Below are 21628 nucleotides of genomic sequence, written 5' to 3'. Positions count from 1 at the left end.
TAGGAGGTGATTCTGAGCCCGATTTGGGCCAGATTTTCGGCAGAATACTTATTTTATTACGTATTTCTTTTTATTAGGGTTTTCGGGATTTTGCTATTTTTGGCAAAAATTCTCCTAAACCTAATTTTCAGCTATTTAAGCCCGGCTTGTGGGCGTTTTTTCGATAGCTTATTATTATTGATTACTTATCAAAATTCAGAGTTTTCTCTCTGTTTTTGGGTGATTTCCTTGTTTCTTCCTTGCAAATTGCCTGTTGATTAGCCTACAGAATAATCGCTATTCTGTTCCGGCATCATACTATAACCTGTTTATGACCCGTCAACCTGTTTATGACCCGTTAATGACACGTTTATGACCCACCAACCTGTTTATGACACGTTTATGATCCCGTTTATGACCCATCGATCCGTTTATAACACATTTATGACGCAATAATTACATATTTTTTACCAAATTTGCTAAATGAGTTGACATGCTAACCCGATGGGTTGACACGCCAACCAAATGGGTTGACACGATAATCCGAATTGCCAAGCTTAACCGCAGGTACATAGATCGACCTGGACAATTGATGAGTCCTGGCTGCCCATTACCTACCCCTGAGGTTTTTTTTTTTTTTTTTTTTTTTTTTTTTTTTTGAGATACTTGAAAAAAAATTACATTAAATTAGGGTTGGACAACTCAAAATAAGCATTAGAAATGTAAGTACGCGGAGACAATACTTTCAAAAATGCGGGCCTATTGATTCTTGGCACAGATGCCAAGAACGCAACCCACCAGTGAAAGATTAAAGGTTCATATTGAGTGTCAAATGATCCAAACACCGAGTGCGTAACCATTACAGGAAAAACAAAGTAGATACATAAAACAGATAGCCCATAAATACAAAAGTGGTAAAACAGACAACATAGCATAGCACTGGTCGGATGGGAGTCGCCGGCACATGTAGACCACGCGCCGGCTGGGGTGACCTATCTCTTGCCAAAACCATTGTGGACTGCCACACACAATCTACCAACAACAAAGACGTTGGAAGGAAATGGTGGGAAAGTGGCCTCCATGTGCCGGCGAGTGAGATGCACTCATTGGCGTGTGCAATCAACACACTGTTAAGAGGTGGTTCGGAGGTAGTGCGGCTGGTGTCGACGGAGGATAAAGACAGCTCCAGTGTGTTGTGCTGAATCCGATTGAAGAGTATAGATCTAGCTTCAAAAAACTTGACCCAAATTCTTATCTAAACTTGACGGTGGACATTGTGGGTAAAGGAGTTGGCCGGTGTAGGTTGTGATATTGGTAGAGAAAATAAAGATAATACTTTCATTGAGGCAATTAGGGTTAGAGTAAACTCTAGCAAGATAGAAGCCTTAAAACAGGTGAAAGTTGAGGGACAAAGAAGGAGGGAAAGAGAAGAGGGAGAAGAGAGGAAGGGCTTCCCTCCTTCCATGGAGTCTGATCTGGAAGGCTAGAAAGAAGAGAGTTTGGGAGGAACGAGCGTTTTCACCCGGCGTTGGAGGAAGCTATATATAATATATTTTGATATTGTTCTGAATATAAATATTGATAGTCAATAATAAGCCTTTAAACCCCCACGCCCCACCCCAATTATCCCTCTGATTCTGGAAATCAGATACAAAGCCTTGTCGGGTGAGCATAGGATATTGTGACAAGGGTTTGTACTTCCGAAATTATCCCATTATATTTATGAAACAAAACAGAATTTATTAAAAAAAAAAATTGGTAGATTTACTCATTTACCTATTTTTCAATTTTCCGTACTTTATGAAACAAAATATAAATTAGAGAAATTATATTTTTATATTTATCGTATATCTATTGGCCATTTATTTTTTAAATTAACCATTAGATCTGTAAGACTCATAAAGACTCACACGTGGATCCTTATCCTCTCTCCAATCGCCTACCGTCTCACTATAAACTAAAGGATAAAAAAAAAAAAAAAATTATTGAACTAACAACCGATTTTAGAATAACTCATGAATTTTAAAGCATACAAAATCAATTCATATGGTTTATCTAAATTTCAAATCGTTTACTGTGGAATAAAAAAAATTCAAAAGTCTTCAAGGTAAACAAAAAATAACAATTTAGTCATTGTAGTTAAATTTCGTCAAAATATTTGATGAAGTCTGTTAGTGTCAACATTACTATCAATAAAATGATGACATGTGTCACTTTTACTAAAAGCATTTAATTAATTTTTTTCCTTTTTAATTAAAAAAATTTAATTTTTAAATTTATTTAACATTTTAGTTTTATATTAGTACTTTTTTTAAAATCTATTTTTTTTTAAAAAAAATAATTTTTTATTTCAATTTTTAAGAGAATAAAGATATTATAAAAATATTCGATAAAAATGATCTTTTTTGGCCCACTTTTATAATTTGATGGGTCATCACTCGCAAATTTAGGGATTATTTTAAAATTGGGTGTTTAATTTTGTTTTTTTTTTAAAAAAGAAAACTGGTTTTATACCCGGTGGTGCTGTGGTAATTAAGGTACTCAAATGGGGCATTTTCATCGGAGACTGTCCAGATATATATGTCCTGCACAGAGCTGTGTCACAGCCATCTTGAGACACAGAGCGAGAAAGAGAGAGCATAATCAGAATGGCCATGGCAAAGGAGCAACGAGAAGAGAAGGAAGTTCGGAGCTCAGGGAAGAGACTGAAATGCGTCAGAGAGGAAGAGCTTGAGGCCGTCGAAGAAGAAGAAGAAGATGACGAGGAAAGCGAGCTTCCGCTGAAGCCAGAGCTCTTCTACCCCATGGCGCCCACGTCTTTCGTGGTCTCCGATTTTCTGGAGCCTGATTTTCCACTCATTTACGTAAACAAAGTCTTCGAGATCTGCACCGGCTACCGCGCCGACGAGATCCTCGGTCGGAACTGGTAAGGAGTGTTTCCTCGATTTATGTAGCGTTTCGTATTCTTGTTCCAGCGCTTGGTTAATGTGAATTAGCTATAACATCTGGGTTGTAGGGATGTATATTTTTATGTCTGATAAAATTGTTGTCATGGTTTCCAATCTCAAATGTATTCGCTACGATTTGTTCGTATCGTTTTTACTTGGGAATGTGGAGCAGTGCTGGGATTTCTCGAATGTCAAAGATGAATGAGCATACCTGGTTAACAATGTTGCTAAGCGAAGGAGCAATTAGTGAAGTTGATATGAAAAAATCAATAATAATTGTTAGCTAGCTGTATTAAGCTTAAATTGCCAGAAGTTTTAGACTTGTTGAAATGAGAAATTGCTCTGGTGCAAATAGAAAAGCAAATATTAGTTGGCTTAACGTCTAACAATATATGTGGCAATGGGTCTAATGGCTGGAAATATCCATTTAGACTTGGAAAGATTGAATCTTGAAGGATGAAAGTGACTAGTAACAGTTTGGTTGCATGAATCATTCCTGGCAGCTGTCATTTGAGGAAAATTAGGTTTGGTTGGGTTCCGGTTTTGGAGTGGAAAAGGCTGACCAGGTTAAGTTTCAATTATGGGGTAATAAAATGGGTACCCTTTGGAGCTCAAACAGATGAGAAAAAGTTAGAAAATGCGATCTGTTTTGTGGTTGTGGAATTTAACTTAGGAAAACAAATCTGGTTCTATGGGTTCTATGGGTATGTTTTATTAGCCTCCATCATAGTAAAACATATTCTCTATCGAGTATAAAACATTACATTTATATAAATAGATGACTAATATCTGACTTTAATAGGAATTGGATTCATGAACTTTGACCACTAAACCCAAATTCGATAAATAAAACACCCAATAACCTAAGAAAATTGCAATATAACCCCATGGACCAAAATTACATCCATTCTAGAAACCAAATATCACAGAAATACAATACTCCTAAAATTTCATAAAATTAAATTTAAATAAAACCATCTCTTTACTACTTGCATGGTCAGCCCAATTCGACACTTTGACATGTTGAGTAGTTGCAGTGTTGTTAGCTTGGTAGAGCTGTTGTAGAAGCTGATATACTTATGATTTGACTTTGGCTTCCTCTTTATACCAATTAGTTGCGAATGCTTTTTTAGGTTGTTGTCCGCCCTTTTTTTTTATTTTATTTTTATTTTTATGAATGATAATAATTTTTGTTGAAGAAAAAGGAAATTCCTCGTACATGAAGAGTATACAAGAAAACAAGAGCACTGAAAAACTAGCTGCCGTACAAGAGCACCAAGAACTAGCTGCTGTTACAATTTAGAAAACAAATCAGATCTATCAAATTCCCTTAAGAGAAGTTAGGAACATGAGCAAGGGCCCCATCCAGAAGAGATCTCAAGGAGGATTTAAGAAGTAGCACATAGGACTTACTATCCTCAAGAGTTGACGGTTCCTTTCTCTCCAAATGCTCCACATGATGAGGGCGGTAATAATTTTTTAGATAGCTTCTCTAGGATGTCCATGCCCAAGGAACTTCCAACAATGGAGAAGTTGAGGCACGTTACCAGGTGTGATCCAAGAGACCCCAAAGCTGTTAAGCACTAAGTGTCAGATATCAACAGAAAACTCACAATGGAGGAGAAGATGATTAATAGTTTCCTCATCCTTCTTACAAAGGCAACATCAATTAATCAACTGAAACCCCCGCCTTCTAAGATTGTCCACCGTGAGGATTCTACTCAAAGCTGTGGCCCATAAGAAGAAAGTAATGCGCGGAGGGTCCTTCGCCTTTCAAATGCTTTTCCAAGGAAATGAACTAGGCTCTTCATTGCTTGGAGAAGTTAACATAGTGTAGTAGTTTTTTATTCCAAAACCATGCCGGAAGGAGTCTACACCATGCTATCCATAGCTCCCGGAAGTGGGTTCATATAGTATAAAAGAGTGAGAAAAGAATCCAGAGATTCAATTTTCCCAATTATGAACACCTCGAATGACATTAAGATTTCAAAGGGTGTGTGGATTGGAGCGATCTATGTACCCTGAAACCAAAGCCTTCTTGTTATGAGCTAAGGAAAAGAATTCTGGAAAAGAACACTTTATAGCACTATCATTGCTCCAAATATCATTCCAGAAACAGATGCAAAGGCCATCCCCAACCTCATAAGAAATATAATTTGAAAAAGCTCCCCAAATTTTTCTTAATATACCTCTAGAGACTAACCCCATAAGAACCTCGTGCATTTTCACAGCACCACCCCTTCTCTGGATCCCATACTTCGAAGCAATCACCTGCCTCCATAAATAATCTTTTTCATTCCCGAACCTCCAAAGCCATTTACCAAGCAGAGATTTGTTAAACAAAGTAAGGTTTTTAAAACCTAATCCCCCTCTGGCAATTGGGGAGCAAACAGTCTTCCAGTTTACCAAATGCAATTTGTGTTCCCCTCCTGGATTGTCCCACAGAAAATCTCTATGAAAACGCTCAATTCTTTTGGCTATGCCAGCTGGTAGGGGAAAGAGAGATAGAATAAGTGGGAATATTTGAAAGCATACTCTTGATGAGAGTAAGGTGTCCTCCCTTGGACAAGTTAATCTTCTTCTAACTCGCTAGCCTTTTTTTCAATTTTCTTAACCACCCGATCCCAAATGGCTTTAGATTTGAATGGAGCACCTAGAGGAAGACCCAAGTAATGCAACTAAAGAGAAGGGATATTACAACTGAGAATATTCGCATGCTGAAACACTTCCAAGCTCGCAGGTGTGAGCTTCTCCACCAAACCATAGCTCACCAGAGATAACGCCGAAAGGATTACTGTATACGAAGACATATTGGCCGGCTTCGTCCTCGACCCAAAGCTTACCGTTGAGGTGAAAGAATCGGAAACCAGGTGAGGTTGGGAGTTGTGGGCTTGAGGGCCAGCCTCACTAGAAGTGGGAAGAACCTGTTCCAAGAAGTAGGGAAAGCTCTGATGTGGGTCAGAAACAGAGAATGAGCCCAAAGCATTAGGCTCCACGCTGGTGGCATAAGAGACTGAGGGCTGGCCCAAGGAAGAAGAACCTTGTCTTAGTACTATGGGAGCCCAAAGGTCTGACTGGCCTAAAGAGAGGCCTAGGCTTGTTCTAGAAGAAACCACCGAATCCAACTTATCAAGCCCCTGCCCGTTTTTTCTCCAAATTTGGGTTACACGTGATGTCTTCCAGCTCACGTGTCTCAGCCCCTTCCCATCCACAATGATTTGTAATTTGCTACCCAGGAAAGGGCGACAGCTGTCCTTGAGGGACTTGAGGATCTTCCAAGCGGGGGAAAGGGCTGCCCCAGCCGTTTTGCTACCTCCCCCTTTGTCTCGCTCTTTTGTCTCTATGCTAACACTGGCTCCAGAAATTGTGTGACGTGGGCAAGAATGAAATTTGTAATGGAAATCCTCGTCCTTCTTGAGCGTAACAGAATGTGTATGTTGTTTTGTCCTCATGTTCAGGCCATCCGCCATTGACACAGCATTCGAGCTCGACGTCGCACCAGAACCAATATCTCCACCAAGAGTTGCAGGAATGAATGGAGTTTTAGCACACCAGACAGACTGAGTGAAGGGCATGCCAACGCAGGGATCGCCATGAGAAGCCAGAGGGAACTGTTTCCTGGTGCTGTGAGTTTGCATGGCCGCTTCTGGTTTTGTCCAGATGTACTTGCCATCTGCCATTGGTGCTGTATCTGAGCTCGACTTAGCACCAAGGGCAGGAGCTCCAACAAGAATTTCAGGACTGCATGGGGTTTTAACAGCCAGAGCTGTCTGCATGAATGACTTGCCAATGGAGGGATCTCCATGAAATGCCAGAGGAAGTTGTTTCATGGTGAGGTATGGTTCCAACAGGAAACACAGCGCCTTCCCAATGCCACGCCTTCTCTCTGCCTTCAGGGAGCAGAATAATCCCCCGCCTCCCTCCTCGATGGCCAAATAAGCCCCGTGAACATTGTAGCATCTTTGACAAATGATGACGTTGTATGCGGTTCTGATTTTCTGAAAGAAGCCCTTATTGTTTGCTGAACTTGCTACCTCCTCTATCGTCGACAGAAGCCAAAAAATGCGTTCATGACCCAAACAAACAGAGCGGACAGCCTAAACCCCGCTTGATAATCTTGAGACATAAAGATTTACCCCCTGAATCTAATAAAAATTCGAATGACTTCGATTCAACACAGAAGATTCTGCCCATGGTGTGGACAATCACCGGACTTTGAAGCAGTGATATCCTGTTTTGAAGCCACTAATAATGGTGGCTAGCATGCGGAGCAGTGCTATAGGATTGTATTCAAAATTCGAATGGAGAGTGGGGGCAGGTTAAATGGAGGGAGGGGGTGGCCATCCCATGTGCATTCTTCCCGGACTGGCTCTTGTGTCTAGTTTCCAATTAGATCCGAAATACATATTTCATTTAAGAAATTCACAGTGGTCTTCAGTTTTGCTCACCATTTTTAACACCTGGAATTCAATTGATATGTTGGCGTACGGATTATCACTTTTTGCCACTGTGTAGTTTCTCTGAAGATTTTCCTTTAAAGCAATTAAAGTTCGTCTATAATATCCTCAGTTATAAAAAGGAAGACTATTACCTTCTGCAGGAACTCATATCCAAGATATTATGTGGAACTTTGTATTTCTGTGTATCAGCTACCGATTCAATGGATTATTCTGATGTTCTCTTCTCTGTCTTTAGTGAAGGTTTTTTTTAAAAAAAATTTATTTATTTATTTTATAATTTATTCAATTTTCATTCACATGTCTGTAAAGTCATAAGGTATTCAAAATTATGTTTCTGATTTTATCAGCATTTTGATCATGTGGTCGTCTGCTCTTATAATTGTAAGTTGCAAGTAATCTCTGTTGACATATTAGAGGTTTTTTATTTTTATTTTTTATTTTTTATTATTTATTATTTTTTATGTTGCAGTCGGTTTTTGCAATATCGGGATCCTCATGCTCAACGGCGGCACCCTTTGGTAGATCCTGTTGTTGTTTCTGAGATTAGAAGATGTCTCGAGGAAGGTATTGCATTCCAAGGTGAGCTCCTCAATTTCAGGAAGGATGGCACTCCCATGGTGAACAGGCTAAGAATTGTACCTATACACGATGATGATGGAACTATCACACACTTAATTGGTATTCAAGTCTTTTCTGAAGCGAAAATAGATCTGAACCGTGTATCATATCCAGTTTTCAAAGAGACTTGCAATCAGCAGTTTGATCAGTCAGGCAAATATTCTGCAATGAGTGGAGAATCACCATTCTGCCAGGATCAAGGATTATGTGGAATTCTTCAGCTCTCAGATGAAGTCTTGGCTCACAACATTTTATCGCGCTTGACACCAAGGGATGTGGCATCCATTGGGTCTGTCTGCAGAAGGATTCGTAAATTGACAAAGAATGAGCATGTGAGGAAGATGGTATGTCAAAATGCATGGGGAAGAGAAGTTACAGGTACATTGGAACTGATGACTAAGAAGTTAGGGTGGGGGCGTCTAACCAGGGAACTGACTACTCTAGAGGCTGTGTGTTGGAGAAAACTGACAGTTGGGGGTGCAGTAGAGCCTTCACGATGCAATTTCAGTGCTTGTGCAGCAGGTAATCGACTTGTATTGTTTGGAGGGGAAGGAGTTGATATGCAGCCAATGGATGACACGTTTGTTCTCAATCTTGATGCTGCAAATCCAGAGTGGCGTAGGATGAGTGTGAAATCATCCCCACCAGGGCGCTGGGGTCACACTCTCTCATGCTTAAATGATTCTTGGCTAGTGGTTTTTGGAGGATGTGGGCGGGAAGGATTGCTCAATGATGTTTTTGTTCTTGACTTGGATGCCAAACAGCCAACATGGAGAGAAGTCTCTGGTGGAACTCCGCCTCTCCCTAGATCTTGGCATAGCTCTTGCATAATAGAAGGTTCTAAATTGGTTGTCTCAGGTGGATGCACAGATGCAGGGGTACTTCTTAGTGACACATTCTTGTTGGATCTCACTACGAACAAACCAATGTGGAGAGAGATTCCGACGTCGTGGGCTCCTCCCCCTAGGTTGGGGCATTCACTTTCAGTTTATGGAAAGACCAAAATTCTTATGTTTGGTGGACTTGCCAAGAGTGGGAACTTGCGGTTGCGATCAGGTGAGGCTTACAGTATTGATTTAGAAGATGAAGAGCCTCGGTGGAGGCAACTGGAGTGTAGTGAATTCACTGGCATAGGCAGCCAGAGTGCTGTGGTTCCTCCTCCTAGACTTGATCATGTTGCTGTCAGCATGCCTTGTGGGAGGATTATCATTTTTGGTGGTTCAATGGCTGGGCTTCATTCTCCTTCACAGCTCTTCCTTTTGGATCCTTCTGATGAGAAACCATCATGGAGGATACTCAATGTTCCTGGACAACCACCTAAATTTGCTTGGGGTCATAGCACTTGTGTGGTTGGAGGGACTAGAGTCCTAGTATTGGGTGGGCATACGGGGGAGGAATGGATACTTAATGAATTGCATGAGTTGTGCTTAGCAAGCAGACAGGACTCAGACGTGTAATGTAATTATCAGTTGCCCAAATTACCAAAGGACTTGAGATCAGCACCAATTCTTCCGGATGAATATTTTACTTCATTTTCTGTGCTAGTTAAGGTACCTCCTCCTACATTTTTTTACTTGTAAACTACAATCCGACGTGGTCTATGATTAATTTTTTTTTTTTTTTTAATGTATTGTTCATTAGAAATGTCGCTTTTCTTACTTGTTTTGACTGTTGTAAAATGTGAACATACAATACTAATGTATATGTTTGATGCTTGTATTCCCAAACATTGCGTTATTGAGTCCAAGTGACTCGTCTTCAAGATGTTATGATGGTTGTTTCTAAAATACAATGGCTACTGTTCAAATATGACACCAAGTTGAAACGATGGTTGTATTTCTTCGATCGCTCACTTTGAAAACTGATCAAAATCACTCCATTCACTTCTTATGTTCATCAGCTCATGTCAAATGGTTGAATAAGACTAAATTCCAAGTCCAAGTAGTTCGGGAAGGATTCAACATCGAGGCTGCAAGGGGTTTTCTTTTTTGTAGTCTATTTTGGATTGATTATATAATGAGCATGGACTGATATGGATTGTAAAATAAGAGATGATGTATTAATAATTCCAGATGCAGTATTTTAGAAATATAAGAGCTATTCGAGATTCTCGATCTCCAGAGAGTACAGACAAATTCAGCTATTTTGATTCTTACTTTTCTCTACCCGTTTGGGTAATCTTTACATATAGACCCAATTCGGTTACAATATCAACATAAAACGCAGGTATGATAATAGAATACAAAATGTAAGAGTTAACTGAACCGCAAGTTAGAGTTAAACCGTTGTCTGGTTTTGAATCACACGCTTCACCCTTCCTCTACCTTTTGTCTACTCTGGCATTGAATCACTGATATAGGGCATAGCCAAGGCACCTGTGTCATACACCCATAACAAGTTTCCCCTCTTCAAAGCACCTTGCCCACAAGGTGAGGGTATTGAGTACGCAACTTCTAGAGGCTCTCCCTGGTATCATCTTCCATGGGGGCTGGGCTCCCTTCTACTGAATGAATACCTCCGTAAGAGCTATGCGGTTCTTCTTGATCATACGTCTATCCAGAATAGCCTCTGGTTCAGATCTAATTTCCCCGTTTTGATCTGCATGAGGTAGTGCCGATATTCTTCAAAATTTGTTGTCCCGAAAAATCTTGGAGATAATTTTAAGTTCTTACGCATGGCAATCGATTTCTGATGGTAAGGTTGTACACAGAGGTAAATCTAGAACCCTTCTTGAAACTCCATTTTTCTATGATGTTTATCTGCTTGTTACTTCATGCGATTTTGAGCCTGCTGGAGATGTTCGTTAGGAAGATTGATAACTGTGTTTCGATCTTTTAACTGTATATCAACTGTAATGTTTTCAAATGTTCCAAGAACAGAGGACAATAAAGAAGGTGGAGAGTACCTATACACGACCTCAAGGGATAAATCCAGTAAAGGAATGGTTTGTTGTATTGTACCACCATTCCGCCGGGGATAACCAGACACTCCACTCTTTAGGTTTAGCTCCAGCATAGCATTTTAGGTAGGTCTCTAGACATTTGTTTAACGCCTCTACTTGGCCATCCGATTGGGGATGATAGGCAGAGCTAAATGCGAGAGAGATACCTTGAAGATGAAACAACTTTCTCCGAAAGGAGCTAGTAAAGATAGGGTCCTCGTCAGAAACTATTGTCTCGGGCATACCATGTAACTTAAGAACATTGGCCAAGAAAATTTGAGCCACCTTAGAAGCTTTACAGGGGTGAGAAAGAGAAAGGAAATGACCATATTTGGTAAACCTATCCACAACTAAGATGACAGTGGAACCATGAGGGAGAGGTAATCCCTCGATGAGATCCATGGAGATGTCAGACTAGACTTGGGTGGGTACAGGGAGTGGTTGTAGTAACCCAGCTGGATGGGTAGTTTCATGCTTATTTAGTTGACACACAACCCATTCTTTTACAAATTCTTGATGTCCTTGCGCATCGCCTTCCAATATCTGCCTTTGCCCTATGTATAGTCTTCTGATAACCAAAATGACCAGATGTTGGATTAGAGTGAATGCAATCTAATAGCTGTAGCTGGAAGGGTAAATTTCTAACTATCCAAATTCTCCTCATTTTCAAAATTAGACCTTTTTGCAAGGAATATCCCTTAGGTAGCTGGCCTTGTTGTAAGTTAAGCAATAATTCTTTTGTGTCTAGATCTTGTAAGTAAGATGCCTTCAACTCCTCTACCCAGGTTGGGGGTATGGAAAAAGATCAGGGAAATTCACAAATCCTCATGATCTGATGGTTCTTTAAACTTCTTTGATAGAGCATCCACCACGCGGTTCTCTTTCTCCTTGTTGTATTCAATCACAAATTCATATCCAAGGAGTTTGGACTCCACCTCTGTTGTGATACGGTTCCCACCTTCTGTTCTAGAAGAAACTTAAGTGATCGCTGATTAGATTTCACTTTAGGGCAGCCCTAGCAAATAGGGTCTCCATTTTTGGACTGTCTTGACCAAGGATGTAATGTTCAGAACATTATTTAATAATTGAAGTATAAAATTTGAATAAATAATTAGTTAAGTTAATTTAGTGTCTTTAAAAATGCAAGAGAACATTTTTAAAGTCCAAAGAAAAAAAAAATAGAAAATAGAAAATAGAAAAGAAATAGAAAAAGGAAAAGAAAAGAAAAGAAATATATATATATATATATATATATATATATATATATATATATATATATATATATATATATATATATATTTTTTTTTTTTAAAAAAGAAAGAGGTAGGAAGAGAGGCGCACTTAGAGGAAGGGCCGCACAACCCTTCAACGCATCAGATGATGTGCGTCCGGACAGAAATGGGACCCTTCCGGACAACACCTATTTTAAAGAGACAGATCGCCTCTTTTCTTCTCAGCAATTCGGAACCCTTTCACCTTTTCTTGTTTTTTCCTAAAGGGTTTTCATAGAAAAACCTTTATCCACGAAAATCTAACCGTTCAATCTCAAATCCGACTTCAGGAACGTGATCTACATGCTTAAATCTACGTTTTTATCGATCGTTTTGAGGTAAATCGTTAAAACTTTTTTTTTTTTTTTTTTGTTGAGATTTTTGGTTAAATCTTGTAAAATATGAGTTTAATCTTAATTATTCTTTAAGCTTGGTGTTATTTGGAGCTTGCAAAGATTCCCCAAATACCGGACATTGTTTTGGTAAATTTTTGGGTAAGTTCCTTTAAACCCTAATTTATGGATATTTGATTTAGATCGTATTTTGGGAGTTTAACACTAAGATTTTTTATGGGTTAATGTTATTTTGAATATGTTAATGCTATATGTTAATGGGTTAATGCCTATTGTGATTAGGTTAGTGAATATAATTTATGGGTTAGTGTTTATCGTTATTGGTATTTATTTAGGTAGTGGTTTTTAATGTCTAAACCTAAACAAATATTTTGGGTTAGTGTTATTTCGATTTAGTTAGTGTCTATGGTCTATGAGTATGTGTTTGGAACCCTAGAAAATTATATGGGTTTCCATGGGTTAGTTCTTGGGCAATTTAAAAGTTAAATGTGAGTTTAATATTAGAAAAATATTAAGTAATGTGCAACGTGTAATTTTACAGTGGCGCATTGCTATGGATTATTTAGGAAACCTAGAAAGGACTAATATCTGCGCAGCCAAGATGAATATTCTACTCACTTAGAAACTATTATTTTTTATATATTATAGATTTGCAAAATATATATGTTTTATAAATCCGAACCGACTGTATGTTGAATATACCTGTTTTGGATGATTTGAGTACTTTCAAGTACGTTAAACTTATCAATGATATTTTGGAGAATTGAATATTGTATGTGGAGTGTAAAATGAATTGCGTGACTATGTGATGCAGTTGGGAATTTTAAATACTGTATTTGGTGTTTGAGAGATTGGTGTTGTGACATGTTTATGGATTTTTTGGGGTGTTATCACAAATTGTTTTGGAGCATATTGCATTGGTGCATGGTTACTCAATCTTTGGAGATACTTGAGTCAGGGACTCGGCTATTTGAGTTTATGACTCGGTTACTTGAGCCAGGGGCTCTGGGGACTTGCATATATATATATATATATATATATATATATATATATATATATATATTGAGGTGTGTTTGTTTGTGTGGTTTTTCATGATATGTATATTGTAGTTTTGCTAGACGTATTAGTATGCGTATGAGTCTTAATGGACAAGAGCATACGTATATTTCTATTGGCTAGTTCCATGATTTAAATGCATTAAGTTTGAGTTAAGTTTGAGGGTACGTTGACGATTGCATTGCCTTGAATTAGAGATGATAATGTCTATGTAATACCACGCGAGTTGTCGTGCAAATGCAATAAGCTATTGGGTGTAAGCATTAGAATCAGAGATGCCAATATCTATTTAAAACCATGCGAGTTGTCGTTGTTCTTTAGCTAAGACGTGCTTGTATATTGGAGTTTAACTCTAGTACTCGAATGATTACGCTGATGTCCAAAGGCAATAAGCTGATGGGTGTAGGCATGGTGTCATCTATTTTAGGAAATGTGAATGTCTTAGTACAGCTAAACTAGATGCCATTGTTTTCCAACTTGAGGTCTACGTGCATGCGAATGCCCTCGTGTGTATGTAAACCTAAGCCACTGAATCACAAAAGTATTATAGTAGGTGAGAATGTATATAGTTATTTCCAACAACGGAATTTCTATATATAATCTTAACTGTATAGTATGCTTTAAATGTTTTCTAATAGATGGTGTTTATTGTATCAGCTACAGGTGTTTTCAAAGACAAAAGTGTATAAAATTGATAGCTGTTATAGTGTACGTAAGACTAAAAAAGAAAAAGTTGGTTCTTTGTGAAAACTCAGTCAGTTTAATATCACTAAGGTCTTGGTATGTTTTATACTGAGACGGTGAACTCATTCTTTCACTTAAACGGATGTGGCCAGTATCACAACTGTATAGATGTTGTTCCTTTGGCTGCAGGTACATTAGAGGTGGAGGATGATCTAGTGGTGTTGTATCTGGTGTATTACATCTGAAGCTTACCGCGACAGTTGTAATGTGTTGGACTATGGGGTTCTTATTTTGTATATTTTGTATATGGCTTGTGACCTGCGTGTCACTTATTCTTTTGTGTAGCCATTTTTTTGGTATATGATGTAAATGTTATTAAGCCTTAAATAGATAGACTATTGATGACTTTTTTGTATAAACAATAGGTTATCTATAGATATGCTTTTCGTTATGATTATATTGATATCATGTTATATTTCATTGTTAAATGAAACTTGCCTAAATTCTATGGAAATGAAGGGCCTATAGCAGCTGACGATTGGATCACCTCCCACGAGGACTTAGCTGACTCATTACGTTGCACGGAGGAACAGAAGGTAGATTATGCAGGTCTAAAGTTCAGAGGTGAGGCCAAGAATTGGTGGAAGTCCAAAAAGCGGCACCTCACTAGGGAATATGGGCAGGGTGTTCCTATCCCATGGGAATGCTTTAAGCGAGAATTCAATGATAACTTCTTTCCTCGTGCACAGAGGCAACAGTGTGCAAGGAATTTCCAGGACCTGAAACAGGGGTCAATGTTAGTTGAGCAATACTCAACTGAGTTTCAGAGGCTGTCAAGGTATGCCCCAAACCTCATTTTGGATGAAGAATTGAAGGCTGAGAGATTTCACGATGGCTTAGCGCCACGAATCCTTGAAAGGATCATTTTGTCAAGGTGACTGATTACATTGAAATGGTGCATGTAGCCACCATGACAGAAAAGGGGATCAAGGCAGTGGCTGCGGACTATATTAGTCGGAAGCGGTCAATGTCTGCGGGGACTTTCACTGCACCACCATCCAAGAAGCAAGCTACTAGTAGTAGTGCAGGGTTACAGGGAAGGAAGAACACTTATGCTAGCCAGGGTAATGTCACTTACCCGCGATGCAATAAGTGTGGGAAGCAGCATACGGGAGAATGTGGTATGAGAACAGGTGTCTGCTTTCGTTGTGGCAAGCCAGGCCATTTTGCGAGGGAGCGCACACAGGCAAGTGCGAATAGAGGTCAAGGGTCTTAGGCCAGCATGAATCAGCCTAGGCCTACAGCACCAGCACAAGTGTATGCTATCACTCCTGAGAATGTTCTAGAGGAGGTCAATGCTATCGACGTGGTTACAAGTACAATTCCATTGTTTGGTAGTATTGCTTGTGTGTTGTTTGATTCAAGTGCTCCACACTCGTTTATCTCCTCATCATATGTGAAGTTGTGTAGAGTGAACCTAACCATTAGAGCAGAATATATGTGTGGCCATCCCTGTTGGCGACGCTATCACTTATAGGAAGTGTGTGGACAACTATCCCATAGAGATTGACGGTAGGATTTTGCCAGCGAAGCTAGCGGTATTTGGCATGTTGGGCTTCGATGTCATTCTGGGTATGGATTGGCTATCAAAGTATGAGGCTAACATCGATTGCCGCAGGAAGTTACTTTCTGACCTCATGGCATGAAAGAGTTCACACTTTGTGGGTCTTATGTGCGGTCTATTCCGCCACTTCTCTTTGCCGTTCAAGTTCTCAAGAATGTTAGAGATGAAGCACAAGCTTACTTGGTGTATGTTCAAGCTAAGCCAGAAACTCAAGCGAAGTTGAAAGACATTCCGGTAGTGCATCACTACTCGGATGTTTTCTTTGAAGTCACTGGTTTGCCTCCTAATCGTGAAGTTGAGTTCTCCATTGACTTAGTATCGGAGACTCAGCCTATTCACAAGACACCTTATCGTATGGCACCGACAGAGTTGAAATAATAGCTTCAAGAGTTATTTGATTAGGGCTTCATTCGCCCAAGTGTATCACTGTGGGGAGCGTCGATGTTGTTTGTGAAGAAGAATGACAGGTCTATGCAGATGTGTATAGACTACCGCAAGTTGAACAGGGTTACTATAAAAAATGAGTATCTTTTACCAAGGATCGACGACTTGTTCGATCAATTCAAGGGAGTTTCGGTATTCTCGAAGATAGACCTTCTTTTGAGGTACGATCAGTTGAAAGTGCGAGAAGAAGATATTCCAAAGATAGTGATTCGAACGAGGTCCATTATGAATTTTGGGTGATGCCTTTCGGATTGACTAATGCTCCGTCTGTGTTCATGGACTTGATGAATCAGGTATTCTATGAATACTTGAATTCCTTTGTGGTAGTATTCATTGATGACATATTGGTCTATTCGGCTAATTATGCAAAACATGAGGAGCACTTGAAGATAGTGTTAGAAAAGTTGCGAGAGAAGATTGTTTGCCAAGTTTAAGTAGTGCGAGTTTTGGCTTGAAGAAGTATCATTCTTGGGCCATGTTGTGAACAAGAATGGTCTTGTGGTAGATCTAGCCAAGGTGCGAGCGATAGTTGAATGGGAAAGGCTAACAAGTGTACGGAAGATCCGTAGCTTCTTGGGCTTAGCAGGGTATTACAAAAGATTCATTGAGGGGTTCTCTTCATTGTCAGGGTTACTCACTACTCTCACAAGGAAGAATGCTCCATTTGTGTGGAGTGATGGATGTGAACCCAATTTCCAAGAATTGAAGCGCAGATTAGTCACTGCACCTGTGTTGACATTGCCATGGAGTCTGTTGGGTATGTTGTTTATACAGATGTATCGAAGAAGGAATTGAGATGTGTACTTATGTAGCAAGGTCGGGTTGTGGCCTATGCTTCAAGACAACTGAAAGATCATGAGAAGAACTACCCTACTCATGATTTGAAGTTAGCAGCAGTTGTATATGCAATGAAGATATGGAGACATTACCTCTATGGTGAGAAGTGCGAAATTCACACCGATCACCAAAGTCTTAAATACATTTTCACACAAAGAGACTTAAACATGAGGCAAAGGAGATGACTTGAGGCCTTGAAAGATTATGATAGCAAGATGTTTTATCATCCTGCTAAAGCCAATATAGTAGCTGATGCATTGAGTAGAAAGTATTGAGAAGATGAGACAGATCCATAAGAAGTTATGGGCCAACTATCTCAGCAGTTTGCCATTGTACAAATTGATGAGGTGATGACAGGAGGTCCTCCAATTATGGCAGCATTTGTGGTTGAACCTATGAGGGTTGACAGAATCAGAGTGGCACCAGAAGATGATCTTGAGTTGCGAGATCTCAGGGATAAGGCCAGATAAGGAGAAACATATGGGTTCTATCTTACAGCAGGTGGGACTTTGAAGACAAGCAGTGGGAAAACAGTTATTCCAAGTGATGCTGAGTTGAGGAGAGATATCCTTGATGAAGCTCACCAGAAACGGTACACTGTTCACCAGACAATAACAAGATGTATTAAGATATGAAGAAGAAATTTTGGTGGCACGGCATGAAGAAGGATATTGCAAAGTATGTAGCACAATGTCCTTCCTGCCAGCTTGTGAAAGCTGAAAATCAGAGACCTGCAGGGTTACTTAAGCCACTTGAAGTGCCTATGTGGAAGTGGGATCAGATTGCTATAGATTTTGTCTTCGGTCTTCCAAAAGCACCTAGCGGACAAGATGTCATATGGGTTATTGTTGACAGGTTGACGAAGAGTGCCCATGTCCTTCCCATCAAGATTACTGACTTGATGATCTATTAAAAAAAAAAAAAAAGATTGCTGACTTGATGGAAAGGCTAGCAGATTTGTATGTGCGGGAGATCGTGAGACTTCATGGAGTACTTATTTGCATTGTGTTGTATCGTGATCCATGGTTCACTTCAAGGTTTTGGGAGAAGTTGCAAAGTGCTCTAGGTATGAAGTTGAACTTTAGCACAGCATACCATTTGCAATCCGACAGCCAATTCGAGAGAACCATTTAAACTCTAGAGGATATGCTTAGGCTGTGCGTGTTGAATTTCAAGGGGAGTTTGATACATCATTTTCCTTTAGTTGAATTTGCCTATAACAACAGTTTTTAGGCAACTATTGGCATGGATCCGTATGAGGCGTTGTATGGGCGCAAATGTCGATCGCCTTTGTATTGTGATGAAGTAGGTGAGAGACAGTTATTGGGACCAGAATTAGTGCATGTAATGAAGGAAAAGATTGCACTTATCCGAAAGCACATGCTTACCGCTCAATGTCAACAGAAAAGCTATGCGGATAAGCATTGTCATGAGTTAGAGTTTGCAATTGGCGATCTTGTGTATCTCAAGGTGTTGCCAATGCAGAATGTGTGCTGTTTTGGCAACACGAGCAAGTTTAGTCCAAGAAATGTTGGACCGTTCAAAGTGTTGAAGCAAGGAAGCTCTTTAGCGTACAAGATCAAGATGCCTCCTGATTTGGCGAGCGTTCACGATGTTTTTCACGTCTCTTAGTTACGGAAGTTTAGTCACGATCCATCTCAGGTGATTAATCACGAGCCTCTTGATATTCAGCCGAATTTGACATATAAAGAATTGCCCATGCAAATTTTGGATTGCAAATAGCAACAATTGAGAACCAAATCCATCCCTCTCGTGAAGGTTTTGTGGTGGAATCACGGTGCTTAGGAAGTCTCATGGGAACTGGAGCAGCAGAAGCGGGATAAGTACCCCACTTGTTCGAGTGAAACTAGGTGTGTTTCTTGGATTCATGCCAAATTGTGTGTTTAGTTTCATGTAAATTGCATGTTTGCATGATTGTAAAGCGATTTGATGTCCTAATTTCAAGGACGAAATTTTTAAAAGGAGGGAGGGATGTAATGTCCAGGAAAATTTGAGTAAATAATTGGTTAAGTTAATTTAATGTCATTAAAAATGCAAGATAACATTTTTAAAGGGTCCGTTTGGGTTTAAAAAGTGCGATTTTAAAATGTGCGATTTAAAAAAAGTGATTTTTAAAAACGCAGTTAAGCGTTTGGTAAAATCGCAATTTAGCATTTAAAATCACAGATTAGCCTTTTAAAATACTGCGTTTTCAAAAAAGCACTTCATTGCCTGCGATTTGAATAAGCACTTTTATGCGTTTTCAAATCGCAATTTTTTAAAAACGCAGTTTCCAAACGGTTCATTTTCTGCGATTTGGTTTAAAATTGCACTTTTTCTCTACGAAATCGCAATCCCAAACGCACTCAAAGTCCAAAGAAAAGACATAAATAATAAAAAAAAAAAATTAAAAAAAAAAAAAGAAAAGAAGAAGAAGTAGGAAGAGAGGCGCACAGGCATGCGCCTCAATTAAAGAAAAAGAAAGAGGAAGGGCCGCACAACCCTTCAGCGCATCAGATGATGTGTGTTTGGACGGAAATGGGACCCGTCTAGATTGTACCTGTTTTAAAGAGGCAGATCACCTCTTTTCTTCTCGGCAATCCGAAACACCTTCACATTTTCTTGTTTTTCCTCAAGGTTTTTCAAAGAAAAATCTTTATCCATGAAAATCTAACCCGTTCAATCTCAAATCCGACTTCGGGAACGTGATCTACACGTTTGGATATACGTTTCTACGATCCTTTTAAGGTCAATCGTTAAACTTGTATTTTTTAGATTTTTAGTTAAATCTTGTAAAATATGAGTTTAATCTTGATTATTCTTTAGGCTTGGAGTTATTTAGAGCTTGCAAAGATTCCCCAAACACCAGACATTGTTTTGGTAAATTTTTGGGTAAGTTCTTTTAAACCCTAATTTATAAATATTTGATTTAGATGGTATTTTGGGAGTTTAACCCTAAGATTTTCTTATACGTTAATGTTATTTTGAATATTTTAGTGCTATATGTTAATGGGTTAGTGCCTATTGTGATTAGGTAAGTGAATATAATTTATGGGTTAGTGTTTATCGTTATTGGTATTTATTTAGGTAGTGGTTTTTAATGTCTAAACCTAAGCAAATATTTTGGGTTAGTGTTATTTCGATTTAGTTAGTGTCTATGGTCTATGAGTATGTGTTTGGAATCCTAGAAAATTCTATGAGTTTCCATGGGTTAGTTCTTGGGCAATTTAAGAGTTAAATGTGAGTCCAATATTAGAAAAATGTTAAGTAATGTGCAATGTGTAATTTTACAGTGGCACATTGCTAGGGATTATTTAGGAAACCTAGAAAGGACTAATATTCGCGCAACCAAGATGAATATTCTACTCACTTAGAAACTATTATTTTTTATATATTATAGATTTACAAAATATATATGTTGTTTTATAAATCCGAACTGATTGTATGTTGAATATACCTGTTTGGGATGATTTGAGTACTTTCGAGTATGTTAAACTTATCAATGATATTTTAGAGAATTGAATATTGTATGTGGAGTGTAAAATGAATTGCGTGACTGTGTGATGCAGTTGGGAATTTTAAATACTGTATTTGGTGTTTGAGAGATTGGTGTTGTGACATGTTTGTGGATTTTTTGTGATGTTATCACAAATTGTTTTGGAGCATATTGCATTGATGCATGGTTACTCAATCTTTAGAGATACTTGAGTTTGGGACTCGGATACTTGAGCCAGGGACTCGGTTACTTGGGCCAGGGGCTCTGGGGACTTGCATATATATATATATATATATATATATATATATATATATATATATATATATATATATATATATATATATTGAGGTGTGTTTGTTTGTGTGGTTTTTCATGATATGTATATTGTAGTTTTGCTAGACGTATTAGTATGCGTATGAGTCTTAATGGACAAGAGCATACGTATATTTCTATTGGCTAGTTGCATGGTTTAAATACATTGAGTTTGAGAATGTGTAGATGATTGCATTGCCTTGAATTAGAGATGATAATATTTATGTAATACCACACGAGTTGTCGTGCGAATGCAATAAGCTATTGGGTGTAAGCATTAGAATCAGAGATGCCAATGTCTATGTAAAACCATGCGAGTTGTCGTTGTTCTTTAGCTAAGACGTGCTTGTATATTGGAGTTTAGCTCTAGTACTCGCATGATCACACTGACGTCCAAAGGCAATAAGCTGATGGGTATAGGCATGATGTCATCTATTTTAGGAAATGTGAATGTCTTAGTACAGCTAAACTAGATGCCATTGTTTTCCAACTTAAGGTCTACGTGCATGCGAATGCCCTCATGTGTATGTAAGCCTAAGCCACTGAATCACAAAAGTATTATAGTAGGTGAGAATGATTCCAACAACGGAATTTTTTTGTATAAT

General features: G+C 38.8%; 2 protein-coding genes across 2 annotated transcripts; both read left to right on the top strand.

The window, feature by feature from the left end:
• Positions 1-2594: 2594 nt before the first annotated feature.
• Positions 2595-9732, top strand: LOC133877340 (adagio protein 3). The gene is made up of 2 exons (XM_062315610.1): positions 2595-2905; positions 7857-9732. The coding sequence occupies exons 1-2, from the start codon at positions 2628-2630 to the stop codon at positions 9460-9462; spliced, it is 1884 nt and encodes a 627-aa protein (XP_062171594.1). The 5' UTR covers positions 2595-2627; the 3' UTR covers positions 9463-9732.
• A 4532-nt stretch (positions 9733-14264) lies between these two features.
• LOC133856736 (uncharacterized) lies at positions 14265-15248 on the top strand. The gene is made up of 2 exons (XM_062291800.1): positions 14265-14289; positions 14830-15248. The coding sequence occupies exons 1-2, from the start codon at positions 14265-14267 to the stop codon at positions 15246-15248; spliced, it is 444 nt and encodes a 147-aa protein (XP_062147784.1).
• Positions 15249-21628: the final 6380 nt, after the last annotated feature.

This window comes from Alnus glutinosa, chromosome 1, assembly GCF_958979055.1.
Source record: "Alnus glutinosa chromosome 1, dhAlnGlut1.1, whole genome shotgun sequence".
Taxonomy (NCBI): Eukaryota; Viridiplantae; Streptophyta; class Magnoliopsida; order Fagales; family Betulaceae; genus Alnus; species Alnus glutinosa.
The sequence above is the reverse complement of the archived record's forward strand: the minus strand, read 5'-3'. Positions and strand labels throughout refer to the sequence as shown.